Source organism: Loxodonta africana, chromosome X (genome assembly GCF_030014295.1).
Source record: "Loxodonta africana isolate mLoxAfr1 chromosome X, mLoxAfr1.hap2, whole genome shotgun sequence".
In the NCBI taxonomy this organism is placed as follows: Eukaryota; Metazoa; Chordata; class Mammalia; order Proboscidea; family Elephantidae; genus Loxodonta; species Loxodonta africana.
In genome coordinates, this window is record NC_087369.1 from 72,926,217 (window position 1) to 72,950,738 (window position 24,522).

At 40.9% G+C, this 24,522-nt stretch overlaps 1 protein-coding gene across 16 annotated transcripts in view; it reads left to right on the plus strand.

Moving 5' to 3' along the window:
• The window catches only part of ARHGEF9 (Cdc42 guanine nucleotide exchange factor 9), a 179,599-nt gene extending 156,949 nt beyond the window's left edge, over positions 1-22,650 (plus strand). For 15 of the 16 annotated variants that reach the window (XM_064278391.1, XM_064278390.1, XM_064278384.1 and 12 more), the window contains 3 exons: positions 3,604-3,847; positions 16,406-16,474; positions 21,784-22,650. In XM_064278391.1, the coding sequence (XP_064134461.1) occupies positions 3,604-3,847; positions 16,406-16,474; positions 21,784-21,965 (495 nt within the window). In that variant the 3' untranslated portion in view covers positions 21,966-22,650. Of the gene's footprint in view, positions 1-3,603; positions 3,848-16,405; positions 16,475-21,783 lie in introns of those variants that run through there. The other variant, XM_064278393.1, reaches the window with a different exon arrangement.
• Positions 22,651-24,522: the final 1,872 nt, after the last annotated feature.

A 24,522-nucleotide genomic window follows, 5' to 3' on the forward strand; every position in this document is an offset into this window, starting at 1 on the left:
GTGGATGGATTTACATCTGGATTCTCAGTTGTAGTCCATGTGTCTGTTGTTGTACCAGTACCAGGCTGTTTTGACTACTGTAGTGGTATAATAGGTTCTAAAATCAGGTAAAGTAAGGCCTCCCACTTTGTTCTTCTTTTTCAGTAATTCCTTGTTTATCTGAGGTCTCTTTCCCTTCCATATGAAGTTGGTGATTTGTTTCTCCATCTCATAAAAGAATGTCCTTGGGATTTGGATTGGAATTGCATTAAATGTATAGATTGCTTTTGGTAGAATAGACATTTTTATAATGTTAAGTCTTCCTATCCATGAGCAAGGTATGTTTTTCCCCTTATGTATGTCTTTTTGGGTTCTTGCAGAAGTGTACTGTAGTTTTTTTTTTAATACGTCTTTTATATCTCTGGTAGGATTGATTCCTAAGTATTTTATCTTCTTGGGGGCTAGTGTAAATGGCATTGATTTGGAGCTATCCTCTCTGATTGGATTTTCTGAACCAGTGGGTCATTCTTAATCATTCCCATCATGTACTTGTCTTGGTTTGTTGTATGACTGACCTGATGCCTGAAAACTCGCATTCAACCCTGTGGACAGCCAGGAAGGGCAGCCAAAGGGAGAATTTTAATAACCCACCTTTCTAGCCCTGTTCCTCCATCACCGAGGCAGAGATTTTCTAGTTCCTTTTCTTCTTTAAGTACCTAAAGAAATAACAGGGGTTCAGTCGGTACTTTTAATGTTGCTTCATGATCATGCACATCCTTTACATTTTTGGAAATTAGCAAAGGTGTTCAAGGCTGACATGACTATGACACACCAACATAGGGGAAAAGAATGAGCTGGCTGAAGTTACGAACAGATAGAGGTTGAGACTGTCTGTGTTCTTGCCAGGTGAGCACCCAGCTATTAGCTATGTGGTCTAGTCTTGGCTTCCCAGTTTGTTGCTTAATGTGTATTATAAGGCAGAATTCAAAACCTTTACAAGATCAAGCTAGATTGTATCCATCCATTCCCCCATCTTGCCTTGTTTTTGTAGTTAGATTAGCCTGACAGGTCCCACTTTTTGTGCATGTGTCCCACAAAGTGTGCCTGAGAATTGAGGAAGTTGGCTCATGGGAACTACTCTGTTCTTTTGGCCAGGAATGAGCTCGTGCACTTGAGCCTGGCAAAAGGAACCCAGGCTCTGAAATAGGCCTGGAGCAGCATTGTCCTTGTCTGTACAGTTAACTTCTTCCTCACCTGTGAACTTAATGCTAGGGGCACCCAACAGATTAGAACCTATCTGTACTTTTGGCTTATTTATATGCAAAATGATTATGGGAGGAAAACAAGCAATGTGGTGATTATTTTTTGCAAAGCAATCCAGCAACACCTGTATTTCCCAGCCTGGTGCTTTGAGATTGACAGAGCTATGTTGGAAATCCTTAAAGACAGCCTTCCCCAGCCCTACTGAAGAGTTAAAGCAACCACAGTCTATGGTGCAGTGTGAAGACTTAGGACTGAGGATGTGCATGATCAGAAGCTGATCCTTTGCAAGTAGCCAGCAGCTGAGAACGAGGCGCATCAGGCAATTCAGTAGAATGGGAATGGTTTAACCAAACTATAAAATGTTAATAAAAATTAATGAGTATTTCTGATTCTGTCAGGTTGACTGAAAGACCAGATGCAAGGAGAGAGGAGGGGGAGAGGTAGCCAGAAAGGGCCCCTACTAGTAGTAGAGAACATCTGTTAGGACAGGGCTCACAGGGGCATTCTTAGGCCAGACTGGGCTGCACCACATGGCCCAACAGTGGATGTCTTCTCAGGGGAGGCTGAGGGCAGTGCTGAGATGAGGAGGACCTGAAAGGCTGCTCTGAGAGAGTTACTTATCAGACCTGAAATTCCGTAGGCTCATAGGTCATTTCATCCATCCCTATGTTTTTCTTTTTTTGACTTATGAATATCTAAGATTTTGAAAGATATAGAAATAATATAATGAGCACCAGAGCGAGGCAAAAAATGCTCAAACGAGTGTTGGAGAGAGACTGAGGATCTGTGGGATGGTGGGAGGCTATATATCACTTCATTCTTGTGGATTCAGTGTAGTGCTTGGTGCTCAGCAAATGCAAGTTTTGCTTTTTGGAACTTTTTTTTTCCCAGAATATCTTCAATCTGTGGTTGGTTTAATGCATGGATGCAGAACCTGCAGATATAGAAGGCCAACTGTACTTAAGTTGGGAAAGAATTTGAAATACAGAAACAAAAACAACTTTATGTGCAAAACTGTTCATCCAGCTGTTACTTATAATAGATTAAACTCTGCAACAATTTAAATAACTCAAAATATGAAGGAAATGTTGATCAAATTATGGTAGAAAAACTTGTAATAACTTGTTGGAATAGTATGCAACAATTAAAAATTATGTTTATGGATAGTTTTCAAAGTAGAAAAACGTATATATAATGAGCACCCATGTACTTACCATCCAACTTAAGAAATACTCCATTAAAAATGCAGTATTTCTCCTGTAGTCCCTTCATCACCTTCTCTGTCTCTTCTGCCTCCCTTCCTCCCCCTTCCTCCCTCACTTCTCCCCATTATCCTCTCTGTACTCTCCTGAATTTGGCATACATCGTTGCCATGCATTTCTTTACAATGTTTGTACATATATATGTATCCCTAAGCATTATTTGGCATTGTTTTATATGTTTTTAACCTTATATAAGATACAGATGAGATAAAACTATATAAAAAGGAAACCAGGGAAACAATGGGATTTAAGATGGAGGTTTCCTTGAGGTCCTAGCTTTTGGATTGGGTGGTGGGTTTGCAAATATTTACTGCATTATTAAAAACAGACAAAGAAGAGCATCATTCAGGAGAGGCCAATGATGAGTATCTCATGGACTGAAAATTACAATTAATCTGAGAGGAAAGCAACCACAACAATAATAGCAAAAAGGTAGCATACTATTTGTATCTATCTACAACTTTTGTTTTTCTCAGTCAGCAGCATTTGTGAGATTCATCCATGTCAGTATGTGAAACTCCTTTTCATTCACTTTCACTCTCATTTCTCCTGCCAGACAAGGCCTTCTCTAAAAATTCCCAGAGTGTTAATTGTTAGACCCTTGCCAGATAACCATTCCCAGCCAGCAGTTTGTGACCAGCTATCTATTTTTATCACTCAATCCCCCTCTGAAATCCAGGTCTTTCTTGCCTTCTTCAATTCTTGAGCATGTTCTAGGCACCCAGCCATCTCACTTCAAGCCTATGGAAGGTTTGCTAATGCTTTGGAAGAAGAAAAGCCTCTCTAATCACTCTTTAGTCTTTAGTCACTGCATGTGGCTCACTGCTTTCTACTTTCCATCAGTCTTGCAAACACATATATGGACTGAGGCTGGGGTCAGAGACAGAGTCTTTGGATATGGGACAGAGGATTCCTGTAAGGGCATCTAGTTAACCTGTCAGTTTTGGGCTTGCTAAGCTAACCTGTCCAAATTTAGACCAAGCCCCCATTGGTACTCCAAAACCATGGTAGTTTAGTGTCTTGTGCCCATATGCCAACTGTCTTGGTTTTCACTCTCCATATACCTGCAAAGAAAAGCCTTGTCTTCCTTCCCACCTAGGACCTGATCCGGAGAGACATCCTGTACTACAAAGGACGTATTGACATGGATAAATATGAAGTGGTTGACATTGAAGATGGTAGAGATGATGACTTCAATGTCAGCATGAAGAATGCCTTCAAACTTCACAACAAGGAGACTGAAGAGATACATCTGTTCTTTGCCAAGAAGCTGGAGGAGAAGATTCGCTGGCTCAGGGCTTTCAGAGAAGAGCGGAAAATGGTGCAGGAAGATGAAAAAATTGGTAAGTAACCTCAGAAGAGAAAGAAGAATATGACTATGAAGAACATAGAAGGTTTGAATTGGTTAGAGGAGAAATTTCTGTTGTAAAATGACCTAAGCCACTTTGGTGGTTCCCAAATATTAGATTATTTTGGGTAGATACCACTAGCTTCCATTAGTTAGGGGTAGGTGGGGACTATAGGTTGGCCTCCCCTACAGTCTCATTACCAGATAAGAATGTTACACTGAAAGCAAGGCTCAGGCTGCATTCTGCCAAGCATACTGTCATAGAGTAATGACCCATACTCGGCTTTGCAAACCAAACCCATTGCTGTCAAGTCGATTTTGACTCATAGAACTCTATTTGGTTAGCAGCCAAGCTCTTAACCACCACTCCACCAGGGCTCCAATATACTCAGCTTAAAAAAAAAAAACCCAAAATAAAGTGAAAATACAGAGATTTATTGAAAGAAAGACCATTTGAGTGGGGGTACATGCTAGATCTCACCAAGTGAAATCAGTGCTCCTGGGGAGGAGCAGTCCCGTGGGGATAGTTATAGGACTAAACTAGGAGCTTAGGTTTACAATATTCTGATTAGTTGCTAAGCAATTAGGGAAGTGGGATGTGGGACATCTGGAAACGAGGCTTTGGCTAGGACTGGTTTACAGAGCATATGTGGGCTAAGGGAATTGGACACCATGTATAAATGCAGAGGTACTGCCAACAGTGGGGTTAATGATTGATTATAGACCAGATCAGATTTAGCTTGAAGTCCTTTGAAATGTAAAAGTTGGCCATCTGGTTAAGGGGGAGTGAGTTAGCACCTAGATGATTGCGAATAGGTTTTCCTAGAGTGGATTGTTAAAATTATTGGCTTAAGACAAAATCATTTCCTGAGGATATCTTACACAAAAGGTTCTGTAACTGTTTGAGCAGTGACCCGCAGGAAGCATCCTGCTGACATTCCTTTTGGCTTAATCAGAGAGAAACATTTACTTAGCTGCATGATTAAGTCTATACAAAGGTCAGTTGTTGCTAGGGCAAAAGCAGAACTTAAGTCAGGCCCAAACCTCAAGCCAGCCATTTCACATTTACCAGGCACCTTGGTTTTGAATTCCATTACACAATACCAACATTTATTAGCAAACAGTCATACAACCTGTCAGTGAAATCCCAGCTCTCTGTCCTTAGGTGCATGACAGCATCTTCTGTGAAAGTGTTAGTCAAGGAGATTTGGTAATATTTTAGTGATAGGTGTTAGAAAAAAAAAAGTCAACACTCAAGGAAATTGAAACAAAGTTTATTCCGAGCAGTTAGTCTATATGCATATAGGGAGACCATTCTGATTCTAAACAGCAAAAACAAATGGTTAAATGTAGGCCAGTTCCAATGAAGCTTACAAAGACAAGAGGAGGAGGAAGAATAGAAAATCAACCATTGGCTAATCTTAAGGTGATTGATTGAATCCTGCCCCCCTCCCTTACTGAGATCAGCTGATATAAGGTTACTAGGTGATCTCTAGCCTGGTTGCCCCTCCCCCCATCATTTGCACAAATATTTAAGTGTAGTCTAGAAGTTTTAAAATGACAATAGATGACTTATCTCTCAGGAAGCAGGGATATTAAGTTATAGTTTTTTTGCATTAGATAAACTCTGAGCTAGTTTATGGTTAACAACTGTCTTTGTCACAAAGGAGTTTGCAAAGATTCAATCACTGTGGTAAAGTGGGGCTCAGTTTCCTTATTATTAACACTCCTTAATGCCAGAAAAAAAAAGTTAATAGTTTTACATTATTGGGGTCAGGCATTTACTGCTCGTTTTTGGTGTTGTAGGTAAGAGAAAAACCCTTAAGAACAAAATAAGATGCCTGTTATTAATTTTTTTTGTTCCTTCACACAGGATTCAGCTAACTTTCTAGTCAGAGTCTGGCAACAAAATTCCCTGATTAGGGCCAAGATGTAGGACCTATTTGCAGTCTTAAGGTTCAGGATCTCTTCTCAAGGGTATAGGCTATAAGACTCACTAGATGCTTATACCCAGTTCATGTGAGGACTAAAGAGCCTAGCCAGTCCAAACATATTGAATAACATTCCTTTCACCAATGAAAATTCATTTCTAACATGTGTGAGGCTAATTAGGCCTCCTGCCTTAAGGCGGCAGAAATACTGGCATTAGTGGTCTCTGGAGCAAAAGCTTCTGAGTCTTTGAGACATTAAAAAATCACCTCTGGAGTGTGTATTCCTGATTAGAAATTTATTAACATACTTCATATGTTAATAAATGCCTTTGGAGTATAGATTAAAATTAATATGTACATTCATATCACACTGTCTATGTGGAAGTATTTTAAATTATAAAAAATATAATAGGGTCTAAAACTATGACCACCTGCATTTATTTAGAATCACACTAAAACATAATCTTTCTTTTAAAACAGATTGTTCCCCTTTTCCAGAGGGGATATAGTCAGTGGATATATTTTTCATGCTGCTTCTTGACTATAGGATTAGTACCATTGGTAATAGCTTTGCAGCTTGCAAAGTACTGTCTGGTCTATTGCTCAGGGTCCTGCCTTTCTGGCATAAAAATACCAAACAGCCAGGCTCATAATTCTCTGAGAACACACACAGCTTCTGTCTTTGCCCCACTTGTGGTTGGACTATAATTGTACCTTAAAACACCTCTGCAAAAGTTGTTGGAAACTGCCCCTGGGGGGCATAAGCCTACCCATCAATCCTGGTATAATTGTGTTCTCCTATCCTTCCTTGTGGAAGCCCTAGTGGCGTAGTGGTTAAGTGCTACAGCTGCTTATCCTTCCTTGTGGAAGCCCTGGTGGCATAGTGGTTAAGTGCTACAGCTGCTAACCAAAGGGTCGGCAGTTTGAATCCACCAAGTGCTCCTTGGAAACTCTATGGGGTAGTTCTTCTCTGTCATATGTGGTTGCTGACTTGGAATTGACTCGACAGCAATGGGTCTGGTTTGGTTTTTGTTATCCTTCGTTGTTGGGGATTGAAATGGTCCAGAGGCAAGGAAGGATAGTCTAATACTAGTCTCCTCAGGTCTTGGGTAGAATGCACATTGCTAACTCACTTTGAGTCCCGTTCATGTCAAATTTGAGCCATGATATGGAGTGGTATAAAAATGCTGTTTCCCCCAATGGCAGGTCACAGCAGTCTCTGCCACTGCCTAGGCTGTTAGAGCTATTCAAAGAATGGTTTTAGTATACTTTCTGCAGACCCTGGATCATCTAGAAGATCCCTGCCATTCCCTCTAGCTCCAACACAATGTCTCCCACCCAACGGGGAAAAGCCATGTAGAGAGCCTCTTTGTTGAAGGCAAAAAATCTCCTTCTCTTCAATCTACTTTGTAATAAAAAGGAAAACATCTTTCCATTAGGCATTTCCGGGGGCCAAGCATCTTAACTGTACATATAATGACCCCCTTAGCAATACCCTAAAAACCTGTGATTTTAAGAATTTGCTTCTGATAGAAAAGCCTCTGAAATTACTTCCTGAGCAAGCCTATGTTCATCTTTTGAAAAAAAAAATTGAGGTTATTTTTGTTGTTGTTGTTCTCATTATTACAGTAAATCACTGTCATTGTAAGCAATTGGGAGGAAAACCAGAGAAATGCAAAGAAAAAAGTAAAAATCACACATAAACATACTACCCAGACATAACTATTATAAACATTTTGATATATTTTCTTCTAATGCCTTTTCTCTAAGTGTCTAAATAGAAAAGCTATGGTGGCTGAATTTTTCTCTCCACACCCCTGCCTCTCCATGATGAATAGATATAATTTTGTTATCCACATTTTCACTTAATATTATATCATTAGCATTTCCTCCAAAACATATTTTAATCATTATTTTCATTGTTACCATAATTTTTTGTTTGAGTTTTTAATTATAAAAGTAATACACAGCCATCATAACTCTTTAAACAAATAAATATTCTTTTCCCTTTTCTGTCACTCCTTAAACTGGTGTGAGATAACTAGTATTAACAATTTGGCATGCCTTTTTCCATACTAATCTCATGCTCATATAAACATACACAAAACTTACTTGTTTACAGAAAATTATATTATACATATTACTCTGCAACTTGCTTTTTTTTAACTTAATTTATTATAAGTAACTGCCCAGGTAAAAAATATAGAGTCTTAACTAAAATTCCTTGTATCAGTCAGGGTTCAACCAGAGATGCGTAACCAGTAGAAGATAATATCAATAAGAAATTTATTACAGGGAATTGGCTTATGTGATTGTGGGCGTTGGCTAAGCAAGTCCAAAACCCATAGGGCAAGCAGTCAGGAAGGGAAGCTCACAAGCAGAGTGGGACTCCACTGGCATAAGCTGAAGCTGTGATCCATAGGAGGAATTTCTTCTCTCTCCTGAGGAAACCTCAGCCCTTCTTTTAAGGCCTCCAGTCAGGCCCACCCACATTACCCAGCATAATCTTCCTTATATAAAGTCAGCTGATTGGAGGATTTAATTAATCTGCAAAATACCTTCACAGAAACTCCTAGATAACTAGATACCACAACCAAGTTGACACATAAAAAAAAAAAATCACAGTTTTCCCTTTGTCAGCTTATACGCCCATACACATCTCCTTAAACCATACTCAATCTCCAAATAAAAATAGTCATACTTCTGCCTAACATGATGTAACTATCCTGTGTACAACTAAAATCATGCTAACCCTTTCCCCAGGAGAAGATACAAAGTCTTGGGGTTATGTTCACTCTTCTTCTTTTATATCTAGTAACTTAAATTCTGAGGTATAAGTTCATCATTGTTAATCTTATGTTAGGTGATAAAGGAATAAGAAAGGAGAAAAGACAAAAATGTATGTGCACGTGTGTGTATTTTTTTAAGTCAAAATGAAGAAGAAATACCTATTACAACTATTACAATCCTCATTTCTGTAACTGCTTATAGCTGGTATTTGTAACTACCTTCTTATACTACCCACAATGGTGCCCTTACCATGCACCTCAGCTGGTCCTGGTTCTTCACTTGGTGGGGTGATCCGAACCTTCATTCCTGAAGGGTGTGAGGCATTAACAGTACTGCCTGAATTTGGTTGTTGTAGTTCTCCATTGACTTATATCACAGGACATGGGAATACTGAGAGATACCCCAAGAGATCTCTTGTATCCTATACATACTACTCCTTACCCTCAGTGAGTACCAACAACTCAATTTCTCATTGATAATCAGCATCAAACACCTCAGCCAGTAGAGTAACCCCTGTCGTTCCCTTTTGACTCAAGAAGCATGAGAAACCCAAAAGCTAGGTGTCAATTTCAACTTACTGTTCAGTGGAATCATTGTTGTGTCCTCTGCTGGAAGCATTTCTGCCTTTGAAACTAAGACCTCTGGACCAACAGAGCCTATGATGGAAAGCAGAAATTTTGCTAGTGGATGACCAGAGGTAATAGCGAGTGGAGCCACACCCATTTTCACACCTTGATTATGAGCCCACAAATATTGGCTATGTGAGAAATAGCACCATATATGAAATGCTGCTTTAGAACATATACGGCCTCCTGGAGGACATTGCCCCAACCCCATCTAGCTGGCACTGTAATGGAGTACTCCAAAAGCCATGCCACCATTCTACCAGGCCAGCTGCTTCAGAACGATGAAATAACATGGAAAACCATTTAATTCTGTGAGCATGGGCCTATTGCAGTGTTTCATTTGCTGTAAAATTACTTCATTGGTCAGAAGTGATGCTATGTGGAATACAATGACAGTGGATATGACATTCTATGGGCCCATGGATGGTAATTTTGGCAGAAGCATTGCAAGCAGAGAAAGCAAACACAAATCCAGACTAAGTGTCTATTTCAATAAGAACAAAGTGCTGCCATTTCCATGATGGAGGTGGTCCAGTGTAATCAACCTGCCACTTGATCACCGCAGGGAATGATGGCATATTGGGGACTTTGCTGCTGCAAATTGAGCACTTATCAGTGGTTGTAGCCAAGTTGGCCTTAGTGAGGGGCAGTCCATGTTGCTGAGCCTGTATATGACCTCCATCTCTCCTACCATGGCCACAGGGCTTTGAACCGGTTCATTCTGGCTCAAACCTCTGCTGATAATTTGCATTTCTAACAAGTTCCCAGGAAGTTATACATAAGAATCACCTGGGTGGGGATCTTACTAAAACGTAGATTCTGATTCAGTATATCTGGGGGTGGAAATGCAAATTCTTAACAGGGAACTTTTTAGAAATGCAAATTCTCAGCACAGGTTTGAAATGGAATGAACCAGTCCAAAGCTCTGCATGTCCACTTTGTTCATGAGTCCAGTGGCAATGACAGGATTGGCTTGAGGAAAGAGGCTAACTGGTATCCACAGAACAGGTCATCCTATCTAATTAATTATGGTACACTGACCTCCAATGACACAGTACTTCCCTGCCCCCCTCCTTCCCTTTCTCCTCCCTCTGCCCCTTTCTTCCTAGGTCCAGACAAGTGTGTATACTTAGCCATGTATGTACTTGGCAAAGCTGTATGGGACCACAGACATATGTGGTCAGATGTTGCCCGAATGGATGTTATATAGCACATGACTGTACTTGTACCTCTGGTCATTTCTTCTTTCAAGCAAAATGAACAACCAGGTTCACTGCTCGAAGTTCTGCCCATTGGGATGATTTCCTTTCCTCAGGGTCCTTCAAGATTATCCCAGGATGGGACCATAATGCTGTAGCTGTCCACATTCAGGGGGTGCCCTCATATTGTATAGAGCCATCTGCAAACCTAGCATGAGATTTTTCTTCCTTAGTCATCTCCTCTGATGTGGGATGAGAGTAAGAAGATAATGTAGTAGGAGTAGTGCCATAGGCATTTAGACCACTTCCTCATGTAACTTACTTGTTCCTTCAGGACCTGCTTGAGCTTGTGTTGTATATACCACTTCCATTTGATAATCAAGTGCTGCTGTGCACACCTGATTTTATGGCTTGGTCAGTCAGATAACATTAAGTTTATGACAGGCAACTTAGCTCACATGGTGGTCCATGGTTAAGCATTCAGTTTCTTCTAGGGCCCTGTAGCAAGCCAAAAATTGTTTCTTAAAAAAAGAGCAGAGGATGACAGGGCTTTGCTCCAAAATCCTAAAGGTCTACATTATGATTCACATAGAGGGGCCTGCCAAAGGCTCCGAAGAGCATCTCTATATGCTCCTGACCCTTTAAGCACCATCACATCTGCTGGGTTAAATGCTACAAGTGGAAGAGCAAGTTGTTACAGCAGCCTGGACCTATTGTAGAGCTGTCTCAAAACTAGAAAATTTTCATGTCACTCAATAAATGAGTTGGAGTAGCATACCCAAATGAGGTATATGTTGCATCCAAAATCCAAAGAGGCCCATTAAACTTTTTTCCTCTTTTTTAGTAGTAAGGTACAACAATTTACCCTTCACCTTGAAAGAGATTTCTCAACATGTGTCAGACCACTAGACTTCTAGAAGTTTCACTAAGATGGAAGGTGCCTGAATTTTTGTGGAATTTATTTTCCATCTCCTGGCACACAAGTGTCTTACCAGTGTATCTAGAGTACCATATTTTTACACAAATAATGCATGCCTTCTACTTGCCAATTGCTCCCTCCAGCCATGAGGTATTTTCATAAGCATGCTATGTTAATTTTTTTATAGCAACATGTAAAAAAATAAAATTGCCATAGCAGTGCTTACGAAAATACCTCATGGAGGGGAGCAGGGGGGAAGCAGTTGGCAAACAAACGTAGAAAGTGTTATTTGCATAAAATGTGGTGGTTGTTACTTCTCGATCACCAGGCCCAATCAGCATATCATCAATGTGATAGACCAGCAGTCAAAGTCCCTGTGAACTAAATTATGAGATAGGGCTGGAGAACTGAAGTAGGATAGTGAAAATGTATTCTTAGCACTGCCAGCTGGAAACAAACTGCTTCTCGTGGTCTTTACTAAAAGATAGGGGGAAAAAAATTCACCAGCTCAGTAACTGCATAGCAGGTACCAGGGATGTATATTTTTTCTTTCTGTAAAAATATAGTTAACATATTTGCCAGTTCAACATTTTTCACGTGTACAATTCAGTGAGACTGATTACATCAATCATACGCAACCATTACCAATAGACCAAAAAACCCATTGCCATCGAGTCGATTCCAATTCATAGCAACCCTATAGGACAGAGTAGAACTGCCCATAGAGTTTCCAAGGAGCATCTGGTGGATTCGAACTGCCAACCTTTTGGTTAGCAGCCATAGCATATAACCAAAAACCAAATCCAAACCCAATGCCATCAAATCGATTCCGACTCATAGTGACCCTATAGGACAGAGTAGAACTGCCCCATAGAGTTTCCAAGGAGCACCTGGCAGATTCGAACTGCCGACCATTTGGTTAGCGGCTGTAACACTTAACCACTACGCCACCAGGGTTTCCACCGTAGCACATAGGAGATGTATTAATTTGTTCAAGCAATAAAAGTACATCTGGGAAATTAGCTGTAATTTGAGTCTCACCTGATTAAGTTTACAAGAATTCACTGTAATTCTCTAATACCCAGCCAGATTCTGCCAGTTGCTGAGCATATCTGTTCCAATTATGCATCCAGGAACTGGGCATATAACCACAGAGTGAACTTGAGGACCCATTAGGCCCACTGTGAGATGGATCTGAGCTGAAACTCCATTGATCACCTGCCCTCCATATACCCCTACTCTGACTGGTGGGCCACAGTGATGTTTTGGGTGCCAGGAATTATTGCCAGTTTAGAGCCAATGTCCAGTAATCTCTGAAAAATCTGATTATTTTTCTTTCCCCAATGCACTGTCACCCTGGTATATGGCCATAGGTCCCTTTCGAGAAGTCTGAGGGAAAGATTAGCAGTATACATTTTTGACAATGTGTAATGGGTACCTTCTTCAAGGGATCCCAGCACCCCTTCCTTCATTCAGAGAGTTTTGGGTCTGTAAACTGACTCAAGTCTTGGTATTGGTTGAGGGATTGTAACTCTCCTGTTTTGGTAGTTCAAGTCAGACTTTGTTCACTATACCTAGATAACTTCTGCTTATACAGATAAGTAAAATTTTATTAGGCTTCCCATTTATTTCTTTCCTAGGGATGCCATGATTACCTAGCCAGTGCCATAGGTCTCTGTGAGTCAGAGTATTCTGATTACTGCTTTGGCTACATGCCTATTACAGTAACTGCACCCACCCTGCCTTTGGTGTTTTAAGTGCTGTCAGTTAGTTCCTGCCACCCCAGGCTCCTATTTTCCCCATTGCTTCTAGGTAGCCCAGTTTCATGATTGTTCCTACTGTAATGTCTGTCCTGATGAGAAGAATGCCCACAGAGCTCTTCAAGGATGCTGAGACTCTCCTCATAAACTTATTTCTCACAGTTGTGGTGAAAGGTGTGTCCTGTGGACCTTCCTGGGATGGATGTGCAGGTTTTACATGAGAAATCCGATCTATCTTTCCAACTTACTTAAGCCTTTGGATACCTGGATACTTTACAGTATACAAAGACAGTTCCGGCCTTTCATCTTAATTTAGTGTAGGCCATCTTTAGGTACTCATTTTAGCCAGCCAACCAAACTGTTAGAGCCCTTCTTAACCCCTTGAGTTAAAACACTAAATATAGAATCTCTACTTGTTGTCATTAGGTGCTGTCCAGCTCGCTCTGACTCATAGCGACCCTGTGTACAACAGAATGAAACACTGCCTGGTCCTGTGCCATCCTCACAATCGTTGCTATGCTTGAGCCCATTGTTGCAGCCACTTTGTCAATCCATCTCGTTGAGGTCTTTATCTTCTTTGCTGACCCTTTACATTACCAAGCATGATGTCTTTCTCCAGGGACTGGTCCTTCCTGATAACATGTCCAAAGTATGTGAGATTAAGTCTTGCCATTCTCACTTCTAAGGAGCATTCTGGCTGTACTTCTTCCAAGACAGATTTGTTTGTTTTTCTGGCAGTCTATGGTATATTCAGTATTCTTCACCAACACCATAATTCAGAGGCATCAATTCTTTGGTCTTCCTTATTCATTGCACAGCTTTGGCATACATATGAGGCAATTGAAAATACCATGGCTTGGGTCAGGCACATCTTAGTCCTTAAAGTGACATCTTTGCTTTTTAACACTTTAAAGAGGTCTTTTGCAGCAGATTTGTCCAATGCAATGCACTGTTTGATTTCCTGACTGCTGCTTCCCTGGGCATTGATTGTGGAGCCAAGTAAAATGAAATCCTTGACAACTTCAATATTTTCTCTATCTATCATGATGTTGCTTATTGGTCCAGTTCTGGGGATTTTTGTTTTCTTTGTATTGAGGTGTAATCCATAGTGAAGGCTGTAGTCTTTGAGCTTCATCAGTAAGTGCTTCAAGTCCTCATCGCTTTCAGCAAGCAAGGTTTTGTCATCTGCATATCACAGTTTGTTAATGAATCTTCCTCCAATCCTGATGCCTCGTTCTTCTTCATATAGTCCAGCTTCTCGGATTATTTGCTCAGCATACAAATTGAGTAAGTATGGTGAAAAGATACAGCCCTGATACACACCCTTCCTGATCAAAACCACGCATTATCCCCTTGTTTTGTTCTAAAGACTGCCTCTTGGTCTATATACAGGTTCCTCATGAGCAAAATTAACTGTTCTGGAATTCCCATTCTTCACAATGTTCTCTGTAATTTGTTATGATCCACACAGTCGAATGCCTTTGCATAGTCGATAAAACACAGGTAAACATCTTTCTGGTATTCTCTGGTTTCAGCCAAGATCCATCTGGCATCAGCTATGATATCCCTCATTCCATGTCCTCTTCTGAATCTGGCTTGAATTTCTGGCAGTTTCCTATGGATGCACTGCTGCAACCGTTTTTTAAATTATCTTCAGCAAAATTTTACTTGCATGTGATATTAATGACATTGGTCAATAATTTCTGCATTATGTTGGGTCACCTTTCTTTAGAATGGGCACAAATACGGATGTCTTCCAATCAGTTGGCCAGGTAGCTGTCTTCCAAATTTCTTGGCTTATAGACAAGTGAGCGCTTCCAGTGTTGCATTGTTTGTTGAAATATCTCCGTCAGTTCCTGGAGCCTTGTTTTTCGCTAGTGCCTTCGGTGCAGCTTGGATTTCTTCCTTCATTACCATCAATTCTTGATCATATGCTACCTCCTAAAATGATTGAATGTTGACCAATTCTTTTTGGTACAGTGACTCTGTGTATTCCTTCCATCTTATTTGGATGCTTCCTGTGGTGTTCAATATTTTGCCCATAGAATCTTTCAGTATTACAACTTGAGCCTTGAATTTTTTCTTTAGTTCTTTCAGCTTGAGAAATGCTGAGCGTGTTCTCCCCTTTTGGTTTTCTAACTCCAAGTCTTTGCACATTTCATTATAGTACTTTGTCTCCTTGAGCTGCCCTTTGAAATCTTTTGTTCAGCTCTTTAACTTCATCATTTCTTCCTTTCGCTTTAGCTACTCTGTGTTCAAAAGCAAATTTCAGAGTCTCATCTGACATTCATTTTGGTCTTTTCTTTCTTTTCTGTCTTTTTTAATAACCTTTTGCTTTCTTCATGTATTACGTCCTTCACAACTTGTCTGGTCTTCAGTCATTAGTGTTTAATGCGTCAAGTCTATTCTTGAGATGGTCTCTAAATTCAGGCTTAGTGAGCCCATATCAATAAATTTGGCTAGATCCAACTTTATATTCCTTCTGCCTAGATCTCACACCCTTTACATCCATTTCTACACATACTTCCCAGATTTCTGTTTATATAAATTAGAAAAATCATTCAGTTCTTTCGATGTGTGTCACAGTTCTTTGCAAGTCACACTTTGTACTTCATCTTTTGGGGTCTGCTGTGACTTGAGTCTAGTTTTAGGTCTAGAAGAAAAGAAGAGTAGGCAGTAAGGAATGGATGATCATGGGCAGGCCTAAACTCATAGCCAAAACTGTCATCTACAGGCAGTCAGGAAAGGAAGACCATGAGCAGGATGGAACTCCATAGATATGATCTGAAGCTGTGGTCAACTGATTCGGAGCTTTAATTACACCTACAAAATACTTTCACAGCAACACCTAGATTAGTGAGGACTATAACCAAAAAAACCCAAACCCATTAACATTGAGTCAATTCTGACTCATAGCGACCCTGTAGGACAGAGTAGAACTGCCCCATAGAGTTTCCAAGGAGCACCTGGTGGATTTGAACTGCCAACCTTCTGGTTAGCAGCCCTAACTCTTAACCACTATGCCACCAGGGTTTACACCATACTTTATTTAACCCTTCTCCGTTTGACAACAGCTTCTTAACTCATATTCTCAATTTTTCCCCCTATACTGTGATATGCATCTTGTAGCTAAACCATTGTCCAATTTTCTAATTTCCTTAGTAAAATTCCATAAAGGGAATTACCAAGTCAAAGAGAATTACCTTTTTTTTCCCAAGACTTTTGATGCATTTTGATAAATTGCTCTTCCAGAAAAGTACTCATCTATGCATTCAAAGAAGGATATATGTTTCTCATTTTTAAAAAATGACGTGTTTCTGTCTCATAGGCTTTGAAATTTCTGAAAACCAGAAGAAGCAGGCTGCAATGACTGTGAGAAAAGTCTCTAAACAAAAAGGTAAAGCTGCCTTCACCTCCCAGCCCCACTCACTCTCTGTGTGAGACTGGAAAGCCCTTGGTCTGTATGGTTGCATATTCCTAGGCCTGTTTCTGTGCTGTGATTCATTTGGGTTGGCAGGGGAATGTCCAGGTCCCCAAGTGTCCCTGATGACAAGTGGCAAATGGTCTTAAAGGCTTAAGGCTTAGGAGTGAATGTTGGAGGGAAGGGGTATCCAAGGATAGGCCATTGGGTACTGGAAAAAATAGAACCTCTCTTTCTCCTAATTTTTCTAAAAACAAGAGAGAAACTGAGACTTACTGATAACTTAGTGATAATTTAGAGATAGACAGTAGTAAATGTGTATAATTTATTAATAAGTATAAATATATTTGAGATGTGTGCTCAACTTACCTTCAAATCAGTAGTCCCAAATCAGAATGGAGAATGTCAAACTTAATGAAGACAAAAGATTCAGATATTCATTTTCTCTCTTTCTTTGAGGCATAAACTAAAGTACTTAAAAAGAAAAAATACCTTTAGAATTAATTTGAATCTGAAATTCACCTTTATTTTCTCTTTTTCATGAACCAGAACAAAAGTACAATACCTAGCTGAACAAAGGGAAGGACTGCCCTCTGTTTATTAGAGAACCTGTTTTGTACCAGTCACTTTATTTAATTGCTTTAATTTCATTCTTATAGTGCCCTGAGAAGGTGGGCATTTCAGCTCATTTCCCACATAAGGAAACTGAGGGTCATCAGGGTGAAGTGATTCTGAACCTAAGTCTGCTTGACTCTGAGTCCACTGATCTTTCCACTCCATCTCATGGTTCTGCTGAGGCCCTGTGCTGGGAAAGAAGAGCTCACTTTTCTGTCTTGCCTTAACTGCTGACAGTGGCTTCTATTATTGACAGCCACTATTACTGTCCCTAGGGCAATCTTAATGAGACCTCACTTTCCCTAGGTCCTTCCTTCTGCTTTCTCAGTGGGCTTTCTGGTTCAGAATGAGTCACCATACAAATGATCAGATTAGAGTTGCCTGAAATTCCAGCAGTTGCACAAAGCACCCTTAATTATTCCTAATGAAACTTTCTTTGATTGAAAATACTGAGCGTCTGTGAATATCTAATTTTCAATTAAGCAGTGCACCTGGCCAGGCCCTTCTGGCTAGACATGGCCTTGCTTTCAGCTATTTATTGCTTCTTGCTCTTGGGAGTCCCTCATTGGTTCTTCCCCTCATCCTGGAAATGTGATTCTCCTTATAGCCACCCCCCGCCCCCAACCTTTGAGGATGAAAACTTGAAAGACAATGTTAGAAAATAATCTGGAGTTAATGTCAGTAAGGATATGATCTGTATTAGCAGGAGAACCCTGTAGGAGGCTCTGACCTTCTTCAGACAGAGATGTGAGCAGAAAAGAGTTCCAGCCAGCTGGAGAGTTCCCAGACTGCAAAGGAGCTGCTCTCCCAGGGGCCCACCTCTGTCTCCTGGAGGCTCTCACCTCTTCAGCTTCTGTCACTCCAATTTCCTCCACTGCTCCCACCATCCTGACCTCCATGTTCCTCTTTACCCCCGCCCAGGTTTCCTCAAGCATATATGAGACTGTTTGGTCTTTTCACTGAGAACACTTAAAGAAACATTCACAAAGTAGCCAACCAGAAAACAGTCCAAGCCTTTGGGTCAGCTTCCTTCCCTAGGCTGTCATAGTCTCTGGAACATTCCTTTCAGGCCCTCTCTTGTCTCCTAAAACCTAAACACTGATTCACCTGAAATCTTTCCCCTTTAAAAGCAATCCCAAATTCTTTAAAGAATTAATTCTTCCAGTTTCAAACTTCCCAGAAGTCTTAGGGATGTCCTCCCTTATTTCTATTTCTGGCTTCAAGACTCTCCTAGTCCACGGCTATGGTGATTGACTGATTGATATCTTTTGAGACTCAAGTGTGCTACACATGTGGAAATGGTCCCTCAAACTTAGGAATTCAATATGTACAGCATGTACATGGGAAGAGCTGAAAGGGTGTTCTCTCAGATACCCGTGAAACCCAGTTTCCTTAACCTTCCTTAGGAATCTTCGGTGGAAGTGATGGGGAACATTGTTGTTTAGAATTCTCCAATGCAGATGTCATTGGATGAGTAATTACTCTAACATCTCCTTCCAACCCCATCTGTAAAGTCATGGAACCTTATCAGCCCAGTCTGCTGCTCTAAGTGGGGGGAAGCCTGACTGGAAGAATAGCACTCCACCTTTGCCTTTCACATTGCCTTGGCCTTAAGCATTGATAAAGAACTTCTTGGAAGTTGTATACTAATCCCTGGGCCATCACTCCATTTCAGTCAGTCTTTCACGGAGCTCCCCACAGCCAGGAGCATAGCCCGATCTCCAGAGGCTTTAGGAACAATTCAAAATCAAATGAGTGCCTTATAATAGCTAAAACAATATTTAAAAAGAATAAAGTGGGAAAAAGCAGTCTACTTGATTTCAGCACTTATTATATAGCTACAGTAACCAAGACAGTGTGGTGTTGGCAGAAGGATAGACACATTAGATCAGTGGAATAGAATAAAGAACCCAAAAATAGCCCCATACAAATATCCCCAACTGATTTTTGGCAATGTCATAAAAACAATTCAATGGAAGAAAGTTAGCCATTTCAAAAAATAGTGGTGAAGCAACTGAACATCCATAGGCCAAAAAAAAAGAAGAACTTCAACTTAAACCCACACCCTACGTAAAAATTTGCTCAAAATGAATCATGGACTTAATGAAAAGTGTGAAACTATACAACCTTTTTAAAAAATGGGAGAAATTCTTCAGGATCTAGTCTAGACAAAGTTCTTAGACTTGACACCAAAAGTCTGCTCCAAAAAATGAAAAATTGACAAGCTGGACCTTATCAAATTTGAAAATTTTGCTCTGTGAAAGACCCTGTGAAGAGGATCAAAAGACAAGCTACAGAGAGGGAGAAAATATTTGCAAAGCACATAATCTGACAAAGGACTAATATCTTAAAAAAAAACTCTCAAAACTCAACAATAATAAAAAACACTCCAATTAGAAAACGGGCAAAGGACAGGAATAGACATTTCACCAAACAGGACATAGGAATTGCAGTTAAGCAAGTGAAAAGATGTTCAATATCATTAGTCATTGGGGGAATGCAAATTAAAACCACAATGAAATATCACTACATGCCTGTTAAAAAACCAAAACCCATTGCCATCAAGTCAATTCTGACTCATAGCGACCCTACAGGACAAGAGTAGAACTGCCCCATAGAGTTTCCAAGGAATACCTGGTGGATTCAAACTGCCGACCTCTTGGTTAGCAGCAGTAGTACTTAACCACTATGCCACCAGGGTTTCCCCACACCTATTTTTTTTTTTATAATGACAATTCCAAATCCTGTCCAGGATGCAGAGGAACTAGGTCACTCATACATGACTGATGGGAATTAAAATGGTACAGCTACTCTGGCAAACATTTTGACAGTTTCTTTAAAAACTAAATGTACAACTACCATATGACCTAGCAATTACACTCCTGGGAATTTACCCCAGTGGAATTAAAACTTACATTCACACAAAAATATGTAAAACAAATATTCATAGCTTTGTTCCTAATAGTCAAAACTGAAAACAACCCAAATATCTTTCAATGGGTAAATGATTAAACGAACTTTGGCATATCCATATCATAGAATGTTAATCATCAATAAAAAGGAATGAACTATTGATCCATACAGCAACTCGGGCGAATCTCCAGGGAATTATGCGCCATGAGAAAAGCCAATCCCCAAAGGTTACATACTGTATGATTCCAGTTTTGTAAAATTCTTGAAATGACATAATTTTAGATATGGAGAACAGATTAATGGTTGCCAGGGGTTAAAGAGGGGGTGGGGCTGGGAGAAAAATGAGTGTGGTTATAAAAGAGGATCCTTATGATGATAGAAATGTTCTGTATCTTGACTGTATCAATGTCAGTGTCCTGGTTATGATATTGCACTTTAGTTTTGCAATATGTTGCCATTGGGGAAACTGAATAAATACAGGATCTCTCTGTATTATTTTTTACAACTGCATGTGAATCTACAATTATCTCAAAATAAAAAGCTTAAATAAACAAATCAAACGAGCACTCTAAAAAGTCCCGCCCTAGTATCTCCATATCTTCTCTTGACATCTAAACCAAAAAAAAAAACACAAAAACCTGTTGCCATCGAGTCGATTCCAACTCATAGTACCCTCGTATTTCTGATACTTCTCACCTTTCAAAACTGGCTGTTAAAAAAGAACTTGATTTTTCCCACTGAAGTGCCAATGGCTGATGATGGCTTAACATGATATTACTTCCAGGATAATGGGATCAACTCATCAAAGAAGCTATAATGGTGGCATTTCAGATACTTGCCAGCAGATGAGGAAGGTATTTTGGAGCAGCAGAGAGTCCTTCCTGGCACGTCTGAAATAATATGCTATACACCTCAGCCTAGTCTGCTTTAAATATAAATTAAACTTTGACTTAGGCCTGCTGATTCCCAGGATCCTCCATGGATGTGGATTTTGCTTTGATGGTTGCAAACCCATCTATGAAAGTTGAGAACATCTTTAATCTTAATGTCATTGAAGCTATTCCCTTTGGAAGTTCCCAAATAGATTCCAAGTTTTCCTTGCTTTCCATGGATCATATCTTCTAGTAGTGAATTTGCTTTCTTCACTATCACTGCCATTTCCCTGTGAAATGTGAGTTTCGTCTCTCTCAACCAGAGGCAGAACACTGAATCACTTGTACCTTTAGCTTGTTTAGAAAACAATTTTCCCTTAGGAGTCTGCCCTTAAGTCAGCGGTTCTTAACCAAGCTCCTTTGACACTCTCAGGGGGAGTTGGGAAGGGACCAAGCCCTGCATAACGATTCCGACTCATAGCGACCCTACAAGACAGAGTAGAACTGCCCCATAGAGACTAGTCTCTTGGAAAGTCAGAGAATGTAGTTTCTAGCCCTTGCTTTGTCACTAATGTAACATGTGATCTTGTTTAAGACATTTTTCTCTAGGTCTTATTGTCCTTATCTGTAATATGGCTGATGGCAACACTCCAAGCTTCTTAGTGACACCTGACTAGATGAGAAAGTTACAGTGTTGCAGTAATGGCCACACCATTCCAAAGTCTGTTAAAGAAAGAAATTTTCCCTTGGATGATTTGCAATTCAGTTCATACTCTCTAAAATAGGTTGCCTTGAATTGTCTGCCCAGAGTGGTTACTGGGTGATTTGAGAAGCCCCTTGCTTCCTAACTTTTGCCCTTTCCCTTTGATCTCTAATCTACTCTAGGTGTCAACTCTGCCCGCTCAGTTCCTCCTTCCTACCCACCACCGCAGGACCCGTTAAACCAGGGCCAGTACCTGGTCCCCGATGGCATCGTTCAGTCGCAGGTCTTCGAATTCGCCGAACCCAAGCGCAGTCAGTCACCGTTCTGGCAAAACTTCAGCAGGTTAACCCCCTTCAAAAAATAATACCTAGATGGAGGCAGATAATTTTAAAATAAAGAAATAAAGTAAATAAAATTATATTTATAGATGGACCTTTTTTCGGAGAAGCACTATTAAAATTTATATATATGTGTGTGTGTATACATATATATACACACACACAAACACACAGACCCTTGAGTGTATGTATGTGTATATATTAATACACACGCACACGCACGTGCGCACACACACACACACATACACACACACATAGAAGGACCAAAAACGTTTTCTGTTGTTTTTGGGAAGTGAAGTCTGTAGTTGGTAGAAAGAGGTACCAACGACTTCCAAACATGTTATCCCTTCTTAAAAGTTTTCAGTTCTTACCCTGTCCCCTTCCCCTTTTCTTTCAGAAATTGACATTTCTAATTGTTCCTTTTCTTGTTGAAATAATCTATTTGCTCTCCTGTGAGTGATTCATTGACCTGTCATTTATTACCATAGATGTGTTTGTATTGGTTTTTCTTTCCTGACGATACTGATGCTGATGACTTTAATTTAATATGGTAGAGTTTGGAGGGTTGGGATTTTTTTTTCCCTCTTTCACTTTTCACTGGGGGAGGGAGGATCCCTGTTTTCCTCTCCCTCAGCCAACCATCTGCAAATGTTCCTGCAGCCCTGCAGTTGCCCCCAACAGCCTTTTCCCAGCATCCTCTGTCCTAAGTCATGCCAGTCTGGACATGCTATTTTGTGCCCTGTGACATAACTACTTGGTATTTCTACTGCTTTCACTGTGTTTTAGGTGTTGTGGAGGGATCAAAACAAAACAGAAGCAAGGGAGTATCAGAGTACAATGATGCTAGAAAGGACTTCTGGGAACATTCTGCATGTGCGCTGTTTCTTTGCCTAGCATTGGGGGTTCCATGTTGCAGCATTGGCAGGTCATTGCAGTCTAGTTTGAACTAATTATTCTCTTTTTAAGCTGCTTTGGGGCTCCCCTGTCCTGGCCTTCCCCTGGCCTAGAAGCGGATTTGAACTGGAAACCTCCTGAGGGAGGAATTTACCTGGCACCCAGCACAAGTGGGTTTAAGGCTGGGCTCCCCACAGCAAGCAGTTCAGGGACCTGGTCATCCTTGCTCCCATTTGTAGGTATTTTAGGCAGCATTGACAGGAGTATATGGAGGGATACAAGAAAGAGCCCTCCTGACCAAGATCATCAGCTGTCTTGTAGTTATTGACCTGGACAGGTCAAAGGCTGACAGTTGCCTCTTACAGGAAAGAATAAAAACAAGTGTGGAAAGAGACAGCCTTGGCACAAGATACTTACTTGCAGTACCCACCACACCAGTTGTATGAGACTTTCCCCCATTGTTAGCATGGACAGTCTTCCCTGCCTCCTTCCTTGTGCTCTCTCTGCCCTTCTTTTTCCTGTTCTCCTGGCACAGGAAAATTGTTGGCATTGGCATAGCTAAAGTAGTTTTGGCACTCAAAGAAGGCCCTGTTTTCAACACCCTCCTGTCTCAGGACATTTGAGGCAAGTAGGTGAAGGGCCCAGGGATACTTTTTCCTGCAGAGAAAGGGCCTGAGGCAGACATGCTGCCCTCAGGCTCATTTTTGGAAGGCTTTCCACTTCGGTTAAACTAGCTTCTCCCACAAAGAGGCAGGCTCCCTATGGGTGCAGGAGGACATGTTCTTCCTCCCCACATGGCCCCTTGGGTGGCTAGACCTTGAACAGCAAGAGGAAGGGAGTACAAAGGAGTGAGGATGGGTCTTAGAGTTTTTGGATCTGTCCTATATCCCATGGAAGAGTGTTTCATCATGAAAGGACCCCAGTTTACCAAGCAGCAGGCATGGATTCATGGGGCTTTTTAACATAGCTGATTTGGTTACTTCTCTATGCCTCCTGAACCAGAGCAGGCCTTGCCCAGAATCTTTCCTCTGTGGGAATCAAATTATAAGTTTAAGCTTCTGTTTCTCCACACCCAAGTCAAACTGTGGAATAAGCCAAGGATGAGCCTGAGCTGGGCAAAGGGCCAGGGCTCGGGACTGGCCACCACTGCTCAGCTCATGGCCCAGCTACTTAAGCTCCCTTGGCAAGGGACCTGGTGCCCAACACCCAAACTAAAATGTCCCACGTGGCAAACAGAATCTCTTAGTAGCGATATAGGTCTCCCTTGAGTGTATATTCTTCTCCTCCTTTCCACTCTTCCCTCCTTGGCTCAGCCTTGACATGTTTCTCCAGGGGCTAAGACACACCAAGAGGGGATGCTTAGACAAGTCCTTGAGCCTACCAGGCCAAATATCTCTTGGTCAAACTCCCCCCTCTCCCTGAGGCTTGCCCAGAGCTCCAGTATCAGGGATATCACCTCCTGCTGCCCACCTCTCCTCCACGCAACCAACTGGCCTCACCAGATACCAATAACTTGTGAAAACAACAAGAAATCAGTTTGCCATTGGTTGAAGTGGTCCCTCAGCTTATAGTAGCAAAGTGGACCAGTGGCCAGCAGCCTGAAGGAGAACCCTATTAACTGGGCTCAGGATCCCAACCTATTCTGTGTCCCCACAGCAGTGCCATCCCTAAGAACTCTGTAGCTCTTCT